Raw genomic sequence first — 17,432 nt, 5'->3', positions numbered from 1 at the left:
ACCCATTGCATGCCAAACTTTAGCCCCGGCTTTGCGAGGAAAACGCCAACACGGAGCCGGCGCTCTGAGGTTGGACACTTTATTCGCTGTCTCTGCTTGGTTAGAAACACCTGGCTGTCAGAACTGTCACCACCACACCGAAGCAGTCACTCAAACACACTCTGCAAACAGCAACAGACCCAAAAGCTCCTCCCCAGGCTCGCTCCCAGGAGTGTACTTTTCCTATCTGTCAATACGGATACCTGTGGAATAACAATAATAATAAGAGACAAATTCCCGTTCTGGTTTTGCTTGCGGGCCCCCTCCTTCCTCCCGCTGCCTTCCCCCGCTGGGGATACTTTGAGTGATTGATTTGTCAAGTGTAATTCCCATTTTCCTGCAGGACTGGGAATCCTGCAGGAATTCAGCCTCTTCCATGCTCCGCAGGCTCCGGGGGTGCCAGCCTGGTCCTGCGAGGGGCTTTAATCAGCATTTCATGTCAAAAACTAGAAAACAGTCTTTAAAACCCGGGTTGGGAAACAACGAGGTGGAATTCAGCTCCCACAGAGACACGACAAGGATGGGACAGCACCCCGCAAGGCTCAGCCCTCAGGGCCAGAGAAAGGAGAGGGGAGAACTGCCAAAAATGCAAAGAAAAAGGGGGAACTTCCCTGTGCTGCAGAGTCCCGCGGGATCAGCGGCTCCGTTCCCCCCGGGACACCTCGCTGGGCAGCTGCTTCCCCACAAAAGAGCAACTCAAGTGCACAAAAGTGCAGCTCTGGCCAAGCCATGATGTTTTTTCCCAGTTAAAACCCCTCTTGAACACCCCATTTTTCTGCTGTCTTTGGCTCCCCAGCCCCCACTGAGCTCCGGGCTGGATCCCAACTTGGAGCTATTTTGATTTTTGCTCGTGCTGGAGATTAACCCAAAATCCATTTTTCCTCACCTTGCTCCCACCTCAGCCTCCTGACCCTGTTCTGTCACCCTCAGGTCCATCATCGCTGCGTCACCTTTGGCAAAACCTCCAATTTTGGGGTTGTTTTGCCCTTCCTACCCCAGCTGCTCAATTCTGCACCCCCATTCTGGGGGGATGAACCTCCTGTACAAATTTATTCCCCTCTAGATGGGATTTTTACCCTGAACACACTGTTCTAAGCCCAAAATGTGGGGGGTGCAGGTCATGGTGGCTGCCTTAGAGCTCAACCCTGGCAGGATCCCACCAGCTCTCTGCAATTCCCACATGGAATATGGCTTTTGCTGTCTGTTCATTTGCTCTGTATCAAAATCTGTAAATGGCTATTCCTGTTTCCTGCCTTAAAAAAAAAAAAAAAATTCCTTTTCAAGAAGTCTCTCTGCCCATTTCATTAAAAAACAAAAATTGAAAAAGGTATAAACTCACTGATCTCCCTCAGGGAACAGCAGTTAGGTGGCAAAGTCTCGCAATATTCAAGAGTTGTGTAAATTTGTTCTGTTAGAATTGTGTCAGTCCTGACCTGGAACGCCAAAGGGAGACCAGACCAGCACTCCCAGCCCGTGACCACCCCACCAGCACCACCAGGGACCCACAGCACGGCTCAGGGTGGGGAACACACCCAAAAAACCACAACCAGGGCTCGGCTGCTGCCTGGGAATGGCCAGGGAAGCCTTGGCATGGGTTGTTCTCCTGAGAGGATCAAACATTTGAAGGTCCAAGTCTCCTAAAACCCCTCCTAACACAGCAGCCCCACAGCTGGGCTGGTGACAGAAGAACAAAACAGAAAAATTGGCAGAAAAATCAAACAGAAAACCAAATCTTCAGGGTTATTTACAGGAACCCCTTAAAGACGACGCGCTGCCTTTGAAGGGAAAGGTGGGACAAATCCTGTTTGTGCCTCGTTTTTCGGGATCTTTCCGAGCCACAACGGCTCAAACTGCTGCAGAGTGGGAAGACAAAGTCACCGCCTCGTCCCCTCAGCCGGCGGGCACAGACACGGGACAGCGACCGGGGGTGACGGGACGCGACACGAGGATGTCCAGCGGGGCCGTGCCCCATCTCGGGGTCCCCAAGGCTCGGCGGTGTCACCGCTACGGGCCCGTGCCCCATCTCGGGGTCCCCAAGGCTCGGCGGTGTCACCGCTCCGGGCCCGCTAACTGTCACAGCCAGCCCCCGGCACGGCCACCGGGGCCACCGGGGCCACCGGGGCCACCGGGGCCACTGGGGCCATGGCGGGGTGGTCGCTCGGGAACGCGCAGAGCTCCGCGCTGGCCCCGGGGCCGCCGCTCGCCCCGGGCTGGGCCAGGCCCCGGGGTCCCCCCTGGCCGCGGCCGCTGCGGGAGCAGTCGTGGTGGCCGTGGTTGCCCAGGCGGCTGGAGGCCACCACGGCTTTCATGGCAGCCTGGGACAGAGGCAGAGAATTGGGGAGCTGTGGAATGTTCGGAGGGGATCGCCCGGCCAAAGCCCAGGACATCCCAAGGATCCCATTCCAACAATCCCAACAATCCCACCCCAATGATCCCATCCCAATAATCCCATCCCAACAAACCCAACAATCCCATCCCAATGATCCCACCCCAACAATCCCAACAATCCCAATAAGACCAACAATCCCAACAATCCCAACAATCCCAATAAGACCAACAATCCCAACGATCCCATCCCAACAATCCCAACAATCCCAACAATCCCAACAATCCCAACAATCCCAACAATCCCATCCCAACAATCCCACCCCAACAATCCCAACAATCCCAACAATCCCACCCCAACAATCTCAAACCAATGATCCTACCCAACAATCCCACCCCAACAATCCCAACAATCCCACCCAGTGATCCCATCCAGTGATCCCATCCCAACAATCCCAATGATCCCAACAATCCCAACCCAACAATTTCAACAATCCCATCCCAACAACCCAAACGATCCCACCCCAACAATCCCATCCCAACGATCCCACCCCAACAATCCCAACAATCCCGCCCCAACAATCCCACCCAACAATCCCGCCCCAACAATCCCACCCCACCCTCCTGGACCTCTGAGGAGGCGGAGGGGGGAGCGGGGCCGGGATTGAGGGAATTCATCACCCAGAACCTTCGGGGGGAGGAACCTTTCCCTAAAACCCATCCCAAAAATCCCCCTGGCACCGCTCCATCCTTTCCCTCGGGATCGCAGAGGGCGTTGGCCAAATCCTGCCCTTCCAGGCCTCCCTCCGGCCGCGGATGGGGACGTGGCAGCCCCTCCCTCGCCGTCCCCTCCCTCGCCGTCCCCTCCCTCACCTTCAGCTTCCTCCTGGCGTTGAATTCCTGCAGTTTCCTCTGCGTGCTGTCCATGTGAGCGAATTTCGCCGCCTTCCCGGTGACCCAGGGGTGCTCCAGCGCCTGCTGAACCGTCAGCCTCCTCTGGGGATCCAAAACGATCAATTTTCTGACCTGAAAGCGCCCGAAATCGCCGGGTTTTGTCATTCCCAAGCAAGCCGCAGTGAAAGGAGAAAGAATTCGAATAAATGGGGAATATATGTGATAGTAAATCATTACATCGGTCAGGGAAGGAAGGAATAAAGAAAGCAAGAAGTAAAATGAATCATGAAATCAATCATAAAAGTAAGGAATAAAGAAATCAAGAAGTAAAATTAATAATGAAATCAATCATAAAAGTAAGCAATAAAGAAAGCAAGAAGTAAAATTAATCATAAAATCAATCATAAAAGTAAGGAATAAAGAAAGCAAGAAGCAAAATTAATAATGAAATCAATCATAAAAGTAAGGAATAAAGAAAGCAAGAAGTAAAATTAATCATTAAAAAAGTAAGGAATAAATAAAGGAAATTAAAGAAAGCAAGAGTACATAATAATAAATCAATAAATAATAGATTCACACAAAGAAATAATTAATAGAAATGTGTGGGAAATAAATAAATTTAATTAAATAAATGGATGCAGTAAATGCATAAAAATAAAATCATGAAATGTATGAAATAAAAAATAAAAATCGGTGGTTAATAAATAAAAAATAAATAAACAAATGCAATAAATTTGTAAAAATAAAATCATAAAATACAGGAAATCAATAATGAAAATGGTGATAAATAAATACATGAAAATTTGTAATAAATGAATGAACACTTGTCATAAATAGATAACCATAAAATCATCAATAAATCAAACAATAATAAAAAGTGATAGAAAAAGGAATAGCATTAAAGAAATTAATAAATAAATAGAATTAAAGAAATTAAAGGAAATTGGAATAAGGAAAGGAAAGGAAAGGAAAGGAAAGGAAAGGAAAGGAAAGGAAAGGAAAGGAAAGGAAAGGAAAGGAAAGGAAAGGAAAGGAAAGGAAAGAAGGAAAGGAAAGGAAAGGAAAGGAAAGGAAAGGAAAGGAAAGGAAAGGAAAGGAAAGGAAAGGAAAGGAAAGGAAAGGAAAGGAAAGGAAAGGAAAGGAAAGGAAAGGAAAGGAAAGGAAAGGAAAGGAAAGGAAAGGAAAGGAAAGGAAAGGAAAGGAAAGGAAAGGAAAGGAAAGGAAAGGAAAGGAAAGGAAAGGAAAGGAAAGGAAAGGAAAGGAAAGGAAAGGAAAGGAAAGGAAAGGAAAGGAAAGGAAAGGAAAGGGAAATACAGTGAAATGAAATAAATTTACATAAATAAAGAAAATAAAGTGAAATAAAGTAAATAAAATAAAAATAATTTTAATAAACTAAATTATCACATAAAATAAAGAATCAAATCAAATCAAATTTAAAATCAATTCAAAAAATAAATCAAATTTACAGTTTCCCAGGCCCGTGGCTGCCTCGCTCACCAGGTCCTTGGCGTTTGGGGACACCTCGTCCCACCAGGGGGACACGAACTCGTAGTCGCAGGTGAGGATGCGGCCGTACATGTACTGATCCCCCCGCGGGTCGAAAAAGGGCTCGAAGCCACAGAGCCTGGGGGGGACAGAGCCGTGGGACACGGGGGGGACACCCCCTGGCACCCCCGGGCAGGGGCCGGAGCCCCCCGTGTCCCCCGGCCGTGACACTCACAGGATGTAGGTGATGACCCCCACGCTCCACATGTCCACCTCCGGCCCGTAGGGACAGCCCTGCAGGATTTCGGGCGCTGGAAGGAAAGTTTGGGGGTCGAAGGCACCCAACAAAGGGGGGGCACAGAGGAGAAAATCCCACTGGGCAGCAGCGGGGTGGAGGAAATGGGGAAATGTGGGGGGAAAGGGGAAATGTGGAGGAAATGGGGAAATGTGGGGGGAAAGGGGAAATGTGGGGGGAAAGGGGAAATGTGGAGGAAATGGGAGAAATGTGGAGGAAATGGGGAAATGTGGGGGGAAAGGGGGAAATGTGGAGAAAATGTGAGAAATGTGGAGGAAATGGGGAAATGTGGGGGGAAAAGGGGGAAATGTGGGGGGAAAAGGGGGAAATGTGGGGGGAAAGGGGAAAATGTGGAGGAAATGGGGAAATGTGGGGGGAAATGGGAAATGTGGGGGGAAAAGGGGTAAATGTGGAGAAAATGGGGAAATGTGGGGGGAAAAAGGGGGAAATGTGGAGAAAAGGGGAGAAATGTGGAGGAAAAGAGGAGAAATGTGGAGGAAATGGGGAAATGTGGGGGGAAAGGGGAGAAATGTGGAGGACAAGGGGATAAATGTGGAGAAGAAGGGGAGAAATGTGGAGGGAAAAGGGAGAAATGTGGAGGGAAAAGGGGTAAATTTGGAGAAAAGAGGATAAATATTGAGGAAAGGGATAAATGCAAAGGAAAAGGGGAGAAAAGTGGAGGAAGAGGGGTAAATGCGGAGGAAAAGGGGAGAAATGTGGAGAAAAGGGGTAAATGTAGAGAAAATGGAATAAATGTGGAGAAAAGGGGATAAACCTAGAGGAAAAGGGGCAAATGTGCAGGAAAGGGGATAAATTTGGAGGAAAAGAGGATCAATGTGGAGAAAACGGAAAATGTGGAGGAAAAAGGATAAATGTGGAGAAAATGGATAAATGTTGAGGAAAAGGGGTAAATGTAGAGAAAAGGGGATAAATGTAGAGGGAAAGGGGATAAATGTGGAGAAAATGGATAAATGTAGAGGAAAAGGGCAGAAATGTGGCTCTGCGCTGACCGAATGTGGCAGGGCCCCAGCTGTTCCAGCTGTGCCCGGCCTCGGGCAGGGAAAACCCCCAGGAATGTCCCTCCCTTGTCCTTTCCCTGTCCCCAGAATGTCCCCCCGGCCCCGGGGCCCCGCTCACCGCAGTAGCCCGGTGTCCCACACACGGTTTTCATGGTGTCCTGCTCGTCCAGGATCTTGGAGAGCCCGAAGTCACCTTGCAGGGACACGAGAGAGTGGCACTGCCTGTCGGAACTCAAAATGTCCCTCAGACATTTTTAGAGGTTCCAGGCCTTGGTCAGAAGCATTTGAGACCCTGGCACAGCTGCAAACAGCTGTGATTTTGGGTTTGAGCCATAGGATGAGTTACCAACCTTGGAGGTGGAACAAGCAGTCACAAAGGGTTAGATAGGATAGTAAAAGTAGTTACAAAACAGAGGGGAAATTTTTTTGTGTTGTACAGGGGGGTTTTAGCACCTGTCCAGGGGGATTTTTACTTTGTACATGGGGGTCAGAAGTTCTAAGATGGAGGAAAGTGGGCTGATCCTGTTCTTCCTCCTTCTTCTTCCTCACCTCCATGTTCTTGGTGATGTTGGCACTCACAGATTGGTTTAGAGTAGAAAAGCACTTTGTAATGTAGGTAGTAGGTATTGGGGGAAAATCATAAACATGTAATTTGTAATATATCATATAAAAGATAGTAATGCACTATTTAATATAGGTAATAGGCATTGTGGAAAAACTGTAAAGGTTTAAAATGCAATATATCATATAAAAGAGAGCAGCAGCCCTGGGCAGGGGGAGAGAAGAAGACACAGACAGGGAGGATGTCAGGGTGTGTGTGTGCCTCTGCCTGAGCTGTGAGCAAACCCCAATAGCCAAAAAAGAAAATCTTTTAGATAAATCGCAATAAACTGCCTCGAGACCCAACAACAGAGACTGCTGATTTTTTTTTGGAAGCTCGGGCTGGAGGAGGGAATTTCCACCACACGGGACCCCAGAGCAAGGCCGGGGTTCTCACACTGCATCAGGGTGGGCACGGGGGGCTCCAACCCCCGGGTCCCCAACCCACCGATCTTGAGGGGCGCCTCGGGGGACAGGTCTGCGTACAGGAGGTTCTCCGGCTTCAGGTCCCGGTGGACGACTCCGTTCTGGTGCAAATACTGCAAAAAAGAGTGATTTATGAAAAAAATATGGATGTTGATCTAGTATCGATAGCCACCTGTGAGGGACAAAACCTCTCTAACAGTTTAAAGTTAGAAAATGATTTCTTATAAAAAATATGAATATTGATCTAGTATCGATAGCCAACTGTGAGGGACAAAAACTCTCTAACAATTTAAAGTTAGGAAGTGATTTATGAAAAAAATATGGATATTCATCTAGTATTGATACCTAACTGTGACGGACAGAAACTCTCTAAGAGTTTAAAGTTAGAAAGTGAATTATTATAAAAAATATGAATATTGATCTAGTATCGATACCCAGTTGTGAGGGACAAAAACTCTCTAACAGTTTAGAAATTGATTTATTATAAAAATATGGATATTGATCTAGTATCGATACCCAACTGGGACGGACAAAAACTCTCTAACAGTTAAAATTAAAAAGTGTGTGTTTATTGTGTGTGGGATGGCTCCCAAATCCACACCACACCTCTCAGGTGATTACAGAGCCCTTTTATCCATACAAGTGTTGAATACCCAAAATACAAATACATATTCATCATTTTGGTAGCTCCCATTCCTCCTATGCAAATCATTTCAAAAGTTATTCGGCATGCATAATTTGTTCCTTGAAATGGGTCCGTGTCCCTTCCCAAAATGAGGAAGTCAATGAAGTCTTCCTCCTTCTGACCTTTCTACCTTTTCAATGCAAAAATGACAAATGAACTCTTGGTAGAACTTCTCCCATTCCTTGTCTTCAATTGGTTTCAGAGCAGAGGAGCCCCACAATTGTCTTATTTTTATTGTCTTATTTACTTCCTAAAAGCTATTTGTCACTTTCTGTGCTCTTCATCATCATTTCTTCATTATATTCTTCATTATCAACCCAGCTAACTAAACATTGTGCTGACGACCAATCAATTATTAGTTAACTATTAACTCTTAACTTCATCAAGGCCTACTAATTTATTTTAATTAACTCTAGTAAGGCTTATCTCAGACTAAAATCTTGGCTTTTCTAAATCTCTAAATTCCTTAAAATTTACGTTGCAAGAGGAGAAAAGGGGGATGTGAAAAGGAAGGGAACAGCCCCGGGGGCAGCAGTTGGGAACAATCCCCTGGATCCTTGTCCAGGCAGGAGTTGCCATGTTGGAAACGCTCCTGCTGCCATGGAAAGTCTGGGATGAAGAGCAGCCCTGACCTTCCTCCTTCCTTCTCCTCATCCTCACTGAGAGCAGATCCCTCTCCTCCCAGCCAAGGCCAAGGTGAGCGGACAAATGAGGTGTTTGGGATGGAGCAGCTCCAGGAACTTCTCCCCAGGAATATTTGGGATGGGGGCAGCTCCAGGAACTTCACCCCTGGGATATTTGGGATGGGAGAAGCTCCAGGAACTTCACCCCTGGGATATTTGGGATGGGGGCAGTTCTGGGTGCCTCTCCCCTGGGAAATTTGGGATGGGGCAGCTCCAGTTCCTCTCTCCATGGAAATTTGGGATGGGAGCAGCTCCAGGCACTTCACCCCTGGGATATTTGGGATGAGGCAGTTCCAGAAACTTCTCCCCAGGGAAATTTAGGATGGGAGAAGCTCCGGGTACCTCTCCCCAGGGATATTTAGGATGGGAGCAGCTCCAGGAACTTCTCCCCAGGGAAATTTGGGATGAGGCAGCTCCAGGCACTTCTCAGGAATATTTGGGATGGGGCAGTTCCAATCACTTCTCCCCAGGGATATTTGGGACAGGGGCAGTTCTGGTGCCTCTCCTCAGGGAAATTTGGGATGAGGCAGCTCCAGGAACTTCACCCAGGGATATTTGGGATGGGGCAGCTCCGGGTGCCTCTCCCCAGGGAAATTTGGGATGGGGCAGCTCTGGGTGCCTCTCCCCAGGGATATTTGGGATGGGGCAGCTCCGGGTGCCTCTCCCCAGGGATGTTTGGGATGGGGCACCTCTGGGTGCCTCTCCCCAGGGATATTTGGGATAGGGCACCTCTGGGTGCCTCTCCCCAGGGAAATTTGGCTGCAGCCCCCCCGGTGGGGTGTCCCCAGGGCCACGTTACCGAAACCGCCTCCAGGATCTGCTTGACCACGTGCGCCGCATCCCGCTCGCTGTAGAAGCCCCTCTCCACAATCCTGTGGGCACACGGAGCCTTCAGCCCCCTCCATCCTCCTCCTCCTCCTCCTCCCCCACTCCCCCGGGGCCGATCCGTACCTGTCGAAGAGTTCTCCCCCCGTCACCAGCTCCAGCACCAGCGCGATCTCCGAGGGCGTCTCGAAAATCTCCTTCAGCTTGATCTGGAAAGGGGGACAGGAGGGATTTCGGGATGCGGGCTGGGGCACGGGGGATGTGGGATTTGGGAACAGCCCTGGCTGTGCCGGGACGAGGCTGTGACCAGCTGGGAGGGTGGAAAGGCTTATTTCAGGGCAAACATTTCCTTCTTCTCTTCGGTTTTTCCCCACTCTTGATTTGTTTCCACCTGAATTTTTTGGAATTGTTCGCAGCAGTCCTGCTCGACACAGATGAAAGATGAATCTGGGAATGTGCAGAGCCCCGATCCTCTTCACATCTCCCAGCTTGGTTGCCAGCATTGGAATTTTGGACCTCCGTGGGCACCTCCATCCAGCCCCGTTGGAATTTTGCTCCTCCTGAGCACCTCCATCCAGCCCCGTTGGAATTTTGCACCTCCATCCAGCCCCGTTGGAATTTTGCACCTCTGATCCAGCCCCATTGGAATTTTGCTCCTCCTGAGCACCTCCATCCAGCCCCATTGGAATTGTGCCTCCACAGCCCATCTGGAATTAACAATTTTATGTCCTAAAGCGACATCCAAATGCAATTTTTCCTTTTTCTTTTTTTTCCCCCCACTTTTTTTTTTTTAATTTTTTTTTTTTTTTTTTTAATGGAAACCCAAGAATTTCACGCTTCTTAAGACTTTTGTGACAGTGCGAATTTCATGGGGCTTTAATCATTCCCTTCCCAGGCTGGGTGACAAGCCGTGATCCCCCGTGGGGTGAGAGACACTATGTGGCAGCTTATTGCATTATAATAATACACGGAGCACTATAATTTTCCTATTAACTTCAAAAGTTTACAATCCTATTATATCAGCCGCTGCCGAGGTCGGTGCTGGCATCAATAATGGAGCAGAGCAGCTCCTCTTCAAACATCACTTGAACCTGGGATGAGCAGAACCCCACGGAAACCTCGGGGATTTAAATATTCCAACGGGTTGGATCCTCCTCCGTGGCTCCAAGGAGCTGCTGCCTGGAGAGGGGAGGGAGGAAATTGGATTTTCTGTGGTGCTCCTGATAACACATCAGAGAGGAGCCTCTTCCCATCCACGAGTGTGATTCCCATCCTGGCTGTCAGCCCTGCTGTCCTAGGATGGGGGAAATATCTCCATGGAAGAGGCTGAAGCACCAAATTGTCCTAAAACACTGAAACACCCCAAAACAGGCCCACGCTGAGCTGGTTGAGAGGTTTAGAGGTGACACATCCTCAGTGCTTTCAGCTCTGTTTTTTTTGGGGATGTTTGGGATTTCTCTTGGTTTCATCTCTTGGCGTGAAGGTTTTGGGCTTCTGCAAAGAAAGCTCTGAGGATGGGTGCCCAGGGTTTGAGGGGTGCTGCAGCTTGAGCAGTGGCAAGGTGATGTCCCAGTGATGTCCCAACAATGTCCCAGCGATGTCCCAACAATGTCCCAGTGATGAAGCACCAAATTGTCCTAAAACACTGAAACACCCCAAAACACACCCACGCTGAGCTGGTTGAGAGGTTTAGAGGTGACACGTCCTCAGTGATTTCAGCTCTTTATCTGGTTTTTTTTGGGGATGTTTGGGATTTCTTCTGGCTTCATCTCTTGGCGTGAAGGTTTTGGGATTCTGCAGAGAGCAAAGCTCCAAAGATGGGCTGGGAGCAGCCATGCCCAGGGTTTGAGGAGTGCTGAAGCTTGAGCAGAAGCAGCCAGTGGCAAGGCAATGTCCCAGTGATGTCCCAACAATGTCCCAGCGGTGTCCCGATCCCAATCCCAACAGGAGCAGGGCCTGTCCCAACCCTCAGCCCCACGGCAGCTCCCAGGTGGTTTTTTGGTGTCATTTCCTTCACCCGAGTGTTCTCCAAGATCCTTTTGCAATCTCCCAGTGGAGCCATGCAGTCGGGAATGAGCTTTTTTTGGGAGGTGGGGGCTCCGTTGCATCCCAGAGGGGCTCTGCTGGCCCTGGCTGGATTAGATCTGCTCCAAGGCTGCTCCAGTTGGGAGTGCTGAGCAAGGGAACAACCCAGCCCCAGCCCTTTTATCTCCCCTGGCAGGATTCATTACAGACAGGCCATTTTCCCTGGGATTCATTTGATCTCCTCATGAAAATTGCCTGCATGGTGGAAATCTCAAGGCAGGGTGTGGGAAGGGGGAGGATAGGGTGGGTGGGGGGGGGAGTCCTTGGATATCCTTGGACTTGGATGTGGGAGCTGGGAGCTGAAAGGAGCTGCAAGGAACAGGAATTTCATGTGGCAGCCAGAAGGGAATCACCTGGATGCTGTCAGTGAGGCAGGGAGCTCTTGGAACTCAAAATGTCTCACAGATATTTTTACAGGTTCCAGGCCTTGGTCAGAAGCATTTGAGACCCTGGCACAGCTGCAAACAGCTGTGATTTTGGGTTTGAGCCATGGAATGAGTTACCAACTTTGGAGGTAGAACAAGCAGTCACAAAGGGTTAGATAGGAGAGTAAAAGTAGTTACAAAACAGAGGGGAAATTTTTTAGTATTGTACAGGGGGGTTTTAGCACCTGTCCAGGGGGGTTTTTACTTTGTACATGGGGGTCAGAAGTTCTAAGATGGAGGAAAGTGGGCTGATCCTGCTCTTTCTCCTTCTTCTTCCTCACCTCCATGTTCTTGGTGCTGTTGGCACTCACAGATTGGTTTAGAGTAGAAAAGCACTTTGTAATGTAGGTAGTAGGTATTGGGGGAAAACTATAAACATGTAATATGTAATATATCATATAAAAGAGAGCAGCAGCCCTGGGTGGGGGGAGAGAGAAGAAGAAGACAGCAGACAGGGAGGATGTCAGGGTGTGTGTGTGCCTCTGCCTGAGCTGTGAGCAAACACAGCAGCCCCAGAAGAAAATCTTTTAGATAACTCACAATAAACTGCCTTGAGACCCAACAACAAGAGGCTGTGGAGTTTTCTTTGGAAGCTCGGGCTGGAGGAGGGAATTTCCACCACACGAGACCCCTGACCAAGCCTGGGGTTCTCACAGGGAGGGTTTTCCATGGGGTTCAGGGTGGGTTTTCCATGGGCTGGTGCCTTCATCCTGCATCAAGACAGGATGAAACCCAGGACATTCCAACTCTTCCCTCAGCACTGGGCTGAGTTAAGGGCAAACCCACCCCAGCAGCCGTGGCCCCGACCCAGAGGGAGGTGGCAGCTGTGTCACGGGGGTCCTACTCACGATGTTGGGGTGCGAGAGGCGCAGCAGGACCCCGATCTCCGTCCTCACGATCTTTTTGTCGATCTGGGAGGCAGAGCTTGTGTCACCTGCACTGCCAGGCCTGGCTCAGGCTCCCCACCATACAGAGACCCCTCACTACCCCCAGCACGTTCCCAGAGCTCACCCCCACCCCAAATCTCAGCTCCTTTGTCCACGTGGGACCCTCAGGCTGTGCCCGGTGCCAGCCCCACGCCCATCCCGGTACCGAGGGGTGGGGAGGAGAGAAACCACCAGCCCTCCCCCCCCAGCTCCCTGGTGCTCACCCTTCCCCTCCCCAGCCCCTCTCCTGCCCCACTCACCGTTTTCTTCAGGATCTTGGCAGCGTAGGGAGCTCCCGTGCCCTTCTCCTGGCAGCTGAACACCACTGAGGTGGCTCCCCTGGAGGGCGGGGGGGACGAGAGGCTGGCACAGAGCTGGGGGTCCCGCTCCCCCTGTGCCCCCCACCAGCACCTTTGGCAGTGCCAGGCCCTGGGAGCTCAGCATGGATCCCACTCTTCTTCATGGATCCCCCTGCTCCTGCATCCCCCCATTGCTGAATTCCCCTCCTGTACCTCTCCCCTGTGGGACTCAGATTCAGTCAAAGAAAGAAAATGAGAATTTGTGGCCAGGCAGGAGCCTGGGAAAGAGCTGGGAAAGAATGTAAATAATTCTTTATCTCTCTTGTTGTTCACACTGTTTATAGTTAAGTTCTATCACTGTGCATCAAGCACTTTGCACCAATGCTGTGGGTTGTTTTCACTTCAGAACCAATGGATTTGATCCTTGTGAAGCTCTGTATAAAAGAGCAGTGTATTTTGAATAAATCAGAGTTTTACTCTCAGGAGTTGATCCTCACGAAGCTCTGTATAAAAGAGCAGTGTATTTTGAATAAATCAGGGTTTTACTCTCAGCAGCCTTCTGAGTCAGAATCTTCTCATTCCCGTCCTGCCTTGACAGCGACACTGCCCTTCATCCCCACCCCACATCCCCTTCCTGCACCCCCTCCTGATGCGTCTCTCTCCCGCATCCCCCTCCCGGCTCTCCCGGCTCAGCTATTTTAATTAAACCCGACTTCTAGAGGGGCTTTAAATCCTGAATCGCGACACGACGGAGCCGCCGTGTCCCCGCTGCGGGTGACACCGGGACCGGGGCCGCCGCCGCCGGTGGCGATCTCAGCTCGAGTTAATCGCCATTCCCGAGCTCTGGACTCATTTGCAATTCCATCTCCCTGCCCGGCTCCCGGAGCAGATTCATTCCTGCCCCCGAGTCATCGGCCGCGTTTTGGCTTCGCCGCCTTCGGGGACGCAGCTCAGGCTGTGCCTGGAGGTGCCCGATAAAATCAGATCCCCAAAAGCACCGACTTTCATACCAAAACCTCCCGCGAGCCCACCAGCATCCCCTCAGGCATCCCCCCGCGCTCCCGGGTGCTCTCCTGAATGAGGGATTTGTCTTCAAAGCCAGAGCAGATTTTGCAACTCCTCCGGCTGAATTTGGGAACGGCGTTCCCATGGCAACGGGTACCAGGCTCGTCCGGGATGCTGCGGGATCCAGGAACCCCAGCCCCGCCCAGCTTCAGATCATTTCCTCCCTTGTGCCGCACATCCTCCGTGAAACTTCAGTTTACAAATAAAAAGTGATTTGGAGAGGAATTGTTGCAGCTGGGAGGGGCGGGGCGGCCACCACCTGCTCCAGCTCGGGAAAAAAGGGCAAAATCTGCAATTTGACCCCAAAATGGCATCGCTGCTGCTGCGACCGCCACAACAACGCTTTTCCACGAGGTTATTTTGGAATTTCCCAGCTGGGCTGGTGCCGGGGCAGGACCTTCCACCCCCTCTCCACAGCTGAATCCCAGGCAGGATCTGTCTCCTCTCACCCTCCCTCTCGGCTTTTCCGCACGGACAATTCCCAGCCCGATTCCCGCCGCTAACGAGATCATTTAGGAGCGCTCGGCTCGGCGTTTAGGAGGGCTCGGGGTGGCTCCTGTGCCCGCTGTGCCCGCGGCGCTGCCCCTCACACGTCCCCAATTAGGGCAGCGCTCGGCTCCGAGCCGGAATTCGCCACACCTCGGCCCCCGCAGCCGCCGCTCGAGGCCTCAAATAAACATCCCCAATCAGCCTTGCCTGGACATAATTGCATTTGTTTTCCAGATGAACTGGAAAATGTCGAACGATGGGATTTGCAGAGTCTGGAACGTGCCGGGTTGGGTCCTCCCTGCTGTCCCCACGTCCCCACCCGGCTCCCTCCATCCCTCTCCTGCTTCCTGGAGCTTCCCGGCCAGAGCTGGGCCAGCCTTGCCAGGAGAGGCTCTAAGGGAGACCCCTGCATGGAGAGTGGGCTCCCAGCAGCCCAAATCCCACCCAGATCCCAACGCGCCGTGAGTGGGTGGCTCCAGCACTGAGAGCCAGCCTGATATAAATCTGGTGCTGAAACTGGATGGATGGATGGATGGATGGATGGATGGATGGATGGATGGATGGATGGATGGATTCCAAGGGCTCCAGACCTGTCCTTCTGTCCTACGTCCCCCTGTGCAGGGCTGGGTGCTGCCAAGCCCTGCGCTGATGTGGCCACACCTCGATACAAACCCCTAAATTCCTGCTTTCACCAAAACTGCTGCTTCTCAGGATCCTCTGAGGATGGAAACCCAGAGGCAGCAGGGCCACCAAATCCCGTTGTTCCGAGCCGAGGCAGCACTTCCTCCCCCCACTGGAACAGCCCAGAGCCCCCAAAAATGGGACCATCAACCTCCCGGCACCCCCTGCCCTCGGATGGGCTCTCCAAGCCAAATCCAGACTGGGAAATTCAGGCTGGCACTGTCTGGCCTCTGCAGGGGGCTGCTGCAGGCAGGACCCTCATCACCCACCCCCAAAGCCTTGGGGTGCTCAGAGGAGAGAGGGGTCTCCCCACGATCCCACTGCCGTGGGGAATTTCCATCTCCACAGGCCCAGGGACCCCCAGCCCCACCTGCAAACCCCCAGACCCGGCTGCAGCGTCACAGCACAGCCCAAGCACCAGGTCACACGAGAGGGGAGGGTCTGTCGCCATCCATCCCCCTTATCCATCCTCCCATCCTTCCACGGCCCTTCTACATCCATCCTTCTCCCCTGCTTGTCCACTCCTTCCTGCATCCCTCCATTCTTCCATCTCTCCTCCATTCCTCCCACATCCGTCCATCCCCTTTCTATCCGTCCCTCTCTTCCTGCATCCCTTCACCTCCTATTCCCCATCATCTCCCCCTGAATCCCTCCATCCCTCAATCCATCCCCTCTGTATTCCTCCCCCTCCCCACATCCCTCCATCCCCCCTGCCTCCCCACCAGACCAGTCCCTGCCCCAACCCGGACCCTCCCCACCCCAGGGGGGCTCCTGCCCCTTCCAGCCCCTCCCAGTTCGCTCTCCCCGCCCGGTACCGTCCCAGCTCGGGGCCCACGATGTAGAAATCTTCCAGTGCCGCCTCCCGGTGGGATCCATCGATCCAAAACTCGCTCTGGCTCTTGGACGACGGCATGGTGGGCTGGGGGCTGCGAGCTGCCTCCAGCTGCTGGGAAGGGGAAGGGGAGACCCCGGCATGGATGGCCGCAGCCCCCCCGCCAGACCCCCACGCGATCCCCCCCGCGCTTCCCCGAGTGCCCAGATGGCTCGGGAAAAACCAGCGCTCGGGATTACGGAGCGCCATGGAACCACAAATCCCCCTCCCACCCGGCACGTACGATGCTTTTCCGAGATAATTCCCCCCGCTGCGGGATGTTCCCCCCTCCCGGCTTTTTTCCACCATCCCCCTCCCCCTTTTCCCACCCCATTCCCACCTGCCTGGGATCCCCCCCGGCTTTGCAGAGCCGGGCACCCACGGGCTGGATCGCACCCACCCCGATTCCTGCAGCCTCCCCCAGCCCCCCCGGCCCTCCACACGCCCCCGGGAATTTCGGGGTGGGGTCGTGGCCCGGCACGTACCGTTACCTGCGGCGCCGCTCGTGTCCCCCCCGGCGCTGCCTCATCCCCGCCGAGGGTGGGCACGGGGGGTCCCGAGCCCGCGGGGGTCGTGCTGAGCCCGCCCGCGGCGCCCCGGGCCGGTGCGGGCCCCCAAAACGGAGCGTCACGGCTCAGCTCCTCGGCGGGGCTTCACGGGGCTGCGGGGACGCAGGGACGGGGAGATGGAGGCGCGCAGGGACGCGGGAGGACGCGGGATCGGAGGGATGCGGGGACGGCAGGATGCCGGGATGCGGCGGCCCGGGGATGCCGGGCAGAACGGACGCGGCTGCCGGGATGGCAGGACGGGAGGATGCAGGGATGGGAGGGTACCGGGCAGCACCGGGAGGCAGGGAGGAGAGGCCGCGGGGCTGCCGGGCAGCGGGAGCGCAGCGCCGCAGGGAGAGAGGAAGGTGGGGAAGCGGGGCCGGGGCTGCGGAGCACCGGGACCCTCCCAGGCAGCATCACCGGCTCCGCCGCGCTCCCGCCCGGCTCGGCCGTGCCACCGCCCGGCCCGGCGCCGCCACTGCACCCCCGCCGCCCCCCGGGGCTACGGGACCCGCGCGGTGCTCGGGGAGCCGGCCCCGCGGCGGGGGCTCCCGGATCGCCCCCGGTGCCGCGCCCCGCGTCCCGGGGAGCGCCCGCAGCCCCGCACCCACCGGGGCCGGGCTGTGCCCCGCCGAGCGGCCGCGGCCGGGAGCCGCCGGTAGCGGGGGGCGCGAACGGGCGGGGGGCGCGGGCGCTGCCCGGAGCCGCCGCACGGTGACGCCGTCGCCCACCGGATGGGAACGGGGGGCGCGGGGGGGAAACGGGAA

At 53.3% G+C, this 17,432-nt stretch overlaps 1 protein-coding gene across 7 annotated transcripts; it reads right to left on the bottom strand.

The window, feature by feature from the left end:
* Positions 1-63: 63 nt before the first annotated feature.
* LOC110480196 (calcium/calmodulin-dependent protein kinase type IV) lies at positions 64-17,372 on the bottom strand. Of its 7 annotated transcripts, XM_085562207.1 has the most exons (13): positions 17,277-17,372; positions 16,603-16,778; positions 16,062-16,192; positions 12,973-13,051; positions 12,635-12,697; positions 9,403-9,485; positions 9,251-9,323; positions 7,106-7,196; positions 6,176-6,250; positions 4,979-5,054; positions 4,756-4,882; positions 3,238-3,390; positions 64-2,354 (listed from the first exon to the last, which is right to left on the bottom strand). In XM_085562207.1, exons 3-13 carry the CDS (start codon positions 16,157-16,159, stop codon positions 2,106-2,108), a joined length of 1,167 nt encoding a protein of 388 aa, XP_085418333.1. In that variant the 5' UTR covers positions 16,160-16,192; positions 16,603-16,778; positions 17,277-17,372; the 3' UTR covers positions 64-2,105. The 7 variants fall into 7 exon arrangements, with proteins under 7 accessions (XP_085418333.1, XP_085418335.1, XP_077644861.1 ...); XM_085562209.1 differs by lacking the exon at positions 17,277-17,372 and having other exon boundaries at positions 16,062-16,189; positions 16,609-17,177; XM_077788735.2 differs by lacking the exon at positions 17,277-17,372 and having other exon boundaries at positions 16,062-16,189; positions 16,603-17,176.
* Between the last annotated feature and the right edge of the window lie 60 nt (positions 17,373-17,432).

This window comes from Lonchura striata, chromosome 28 (genome assembly GCF_050655825.1).
Source record: "Lonchura striata isolate lonStrDom1 chromosome 28, ASM5065582v1, whole genome shotgun sequence".
NCBI lineage: Eukaryota > Metazoa > Chordata > Aves > Passeriformes > Estrildidae > Lonchura > Lonchura striata.
The sequence above is the reverse complement of the archived record's forward strand: the minus strand, read 5'-3'. Positions and strand labels throughout refer to the sequence as shown.

Excerpts from the sequence above, each read along its gene's own strand:
- LOC110480196 (XM_085562205.1), bottom strand. The coding sequence starts at position 14,161 with ATGGGAACGCCGTTCCCAAATTCAGCCGGAGGAGTTGCAAAATCTGCT. Across the intron at positions 9,324-9,402 it reads GGGGGAGAACTCTTCGACAG|GATTGTGGAGAGGGGCTTCT; the intron begins GTACGGATCGGC and ends GTGTGCCCACAG. Across the intron at positions 7,197-9,250 it reads AGATCCTGGAGGCGGTTTCG|TATTTGCACCAGAACGGAGT; the intron begins GTAACGTGGCCC and ends TCTTTTTTGCAG.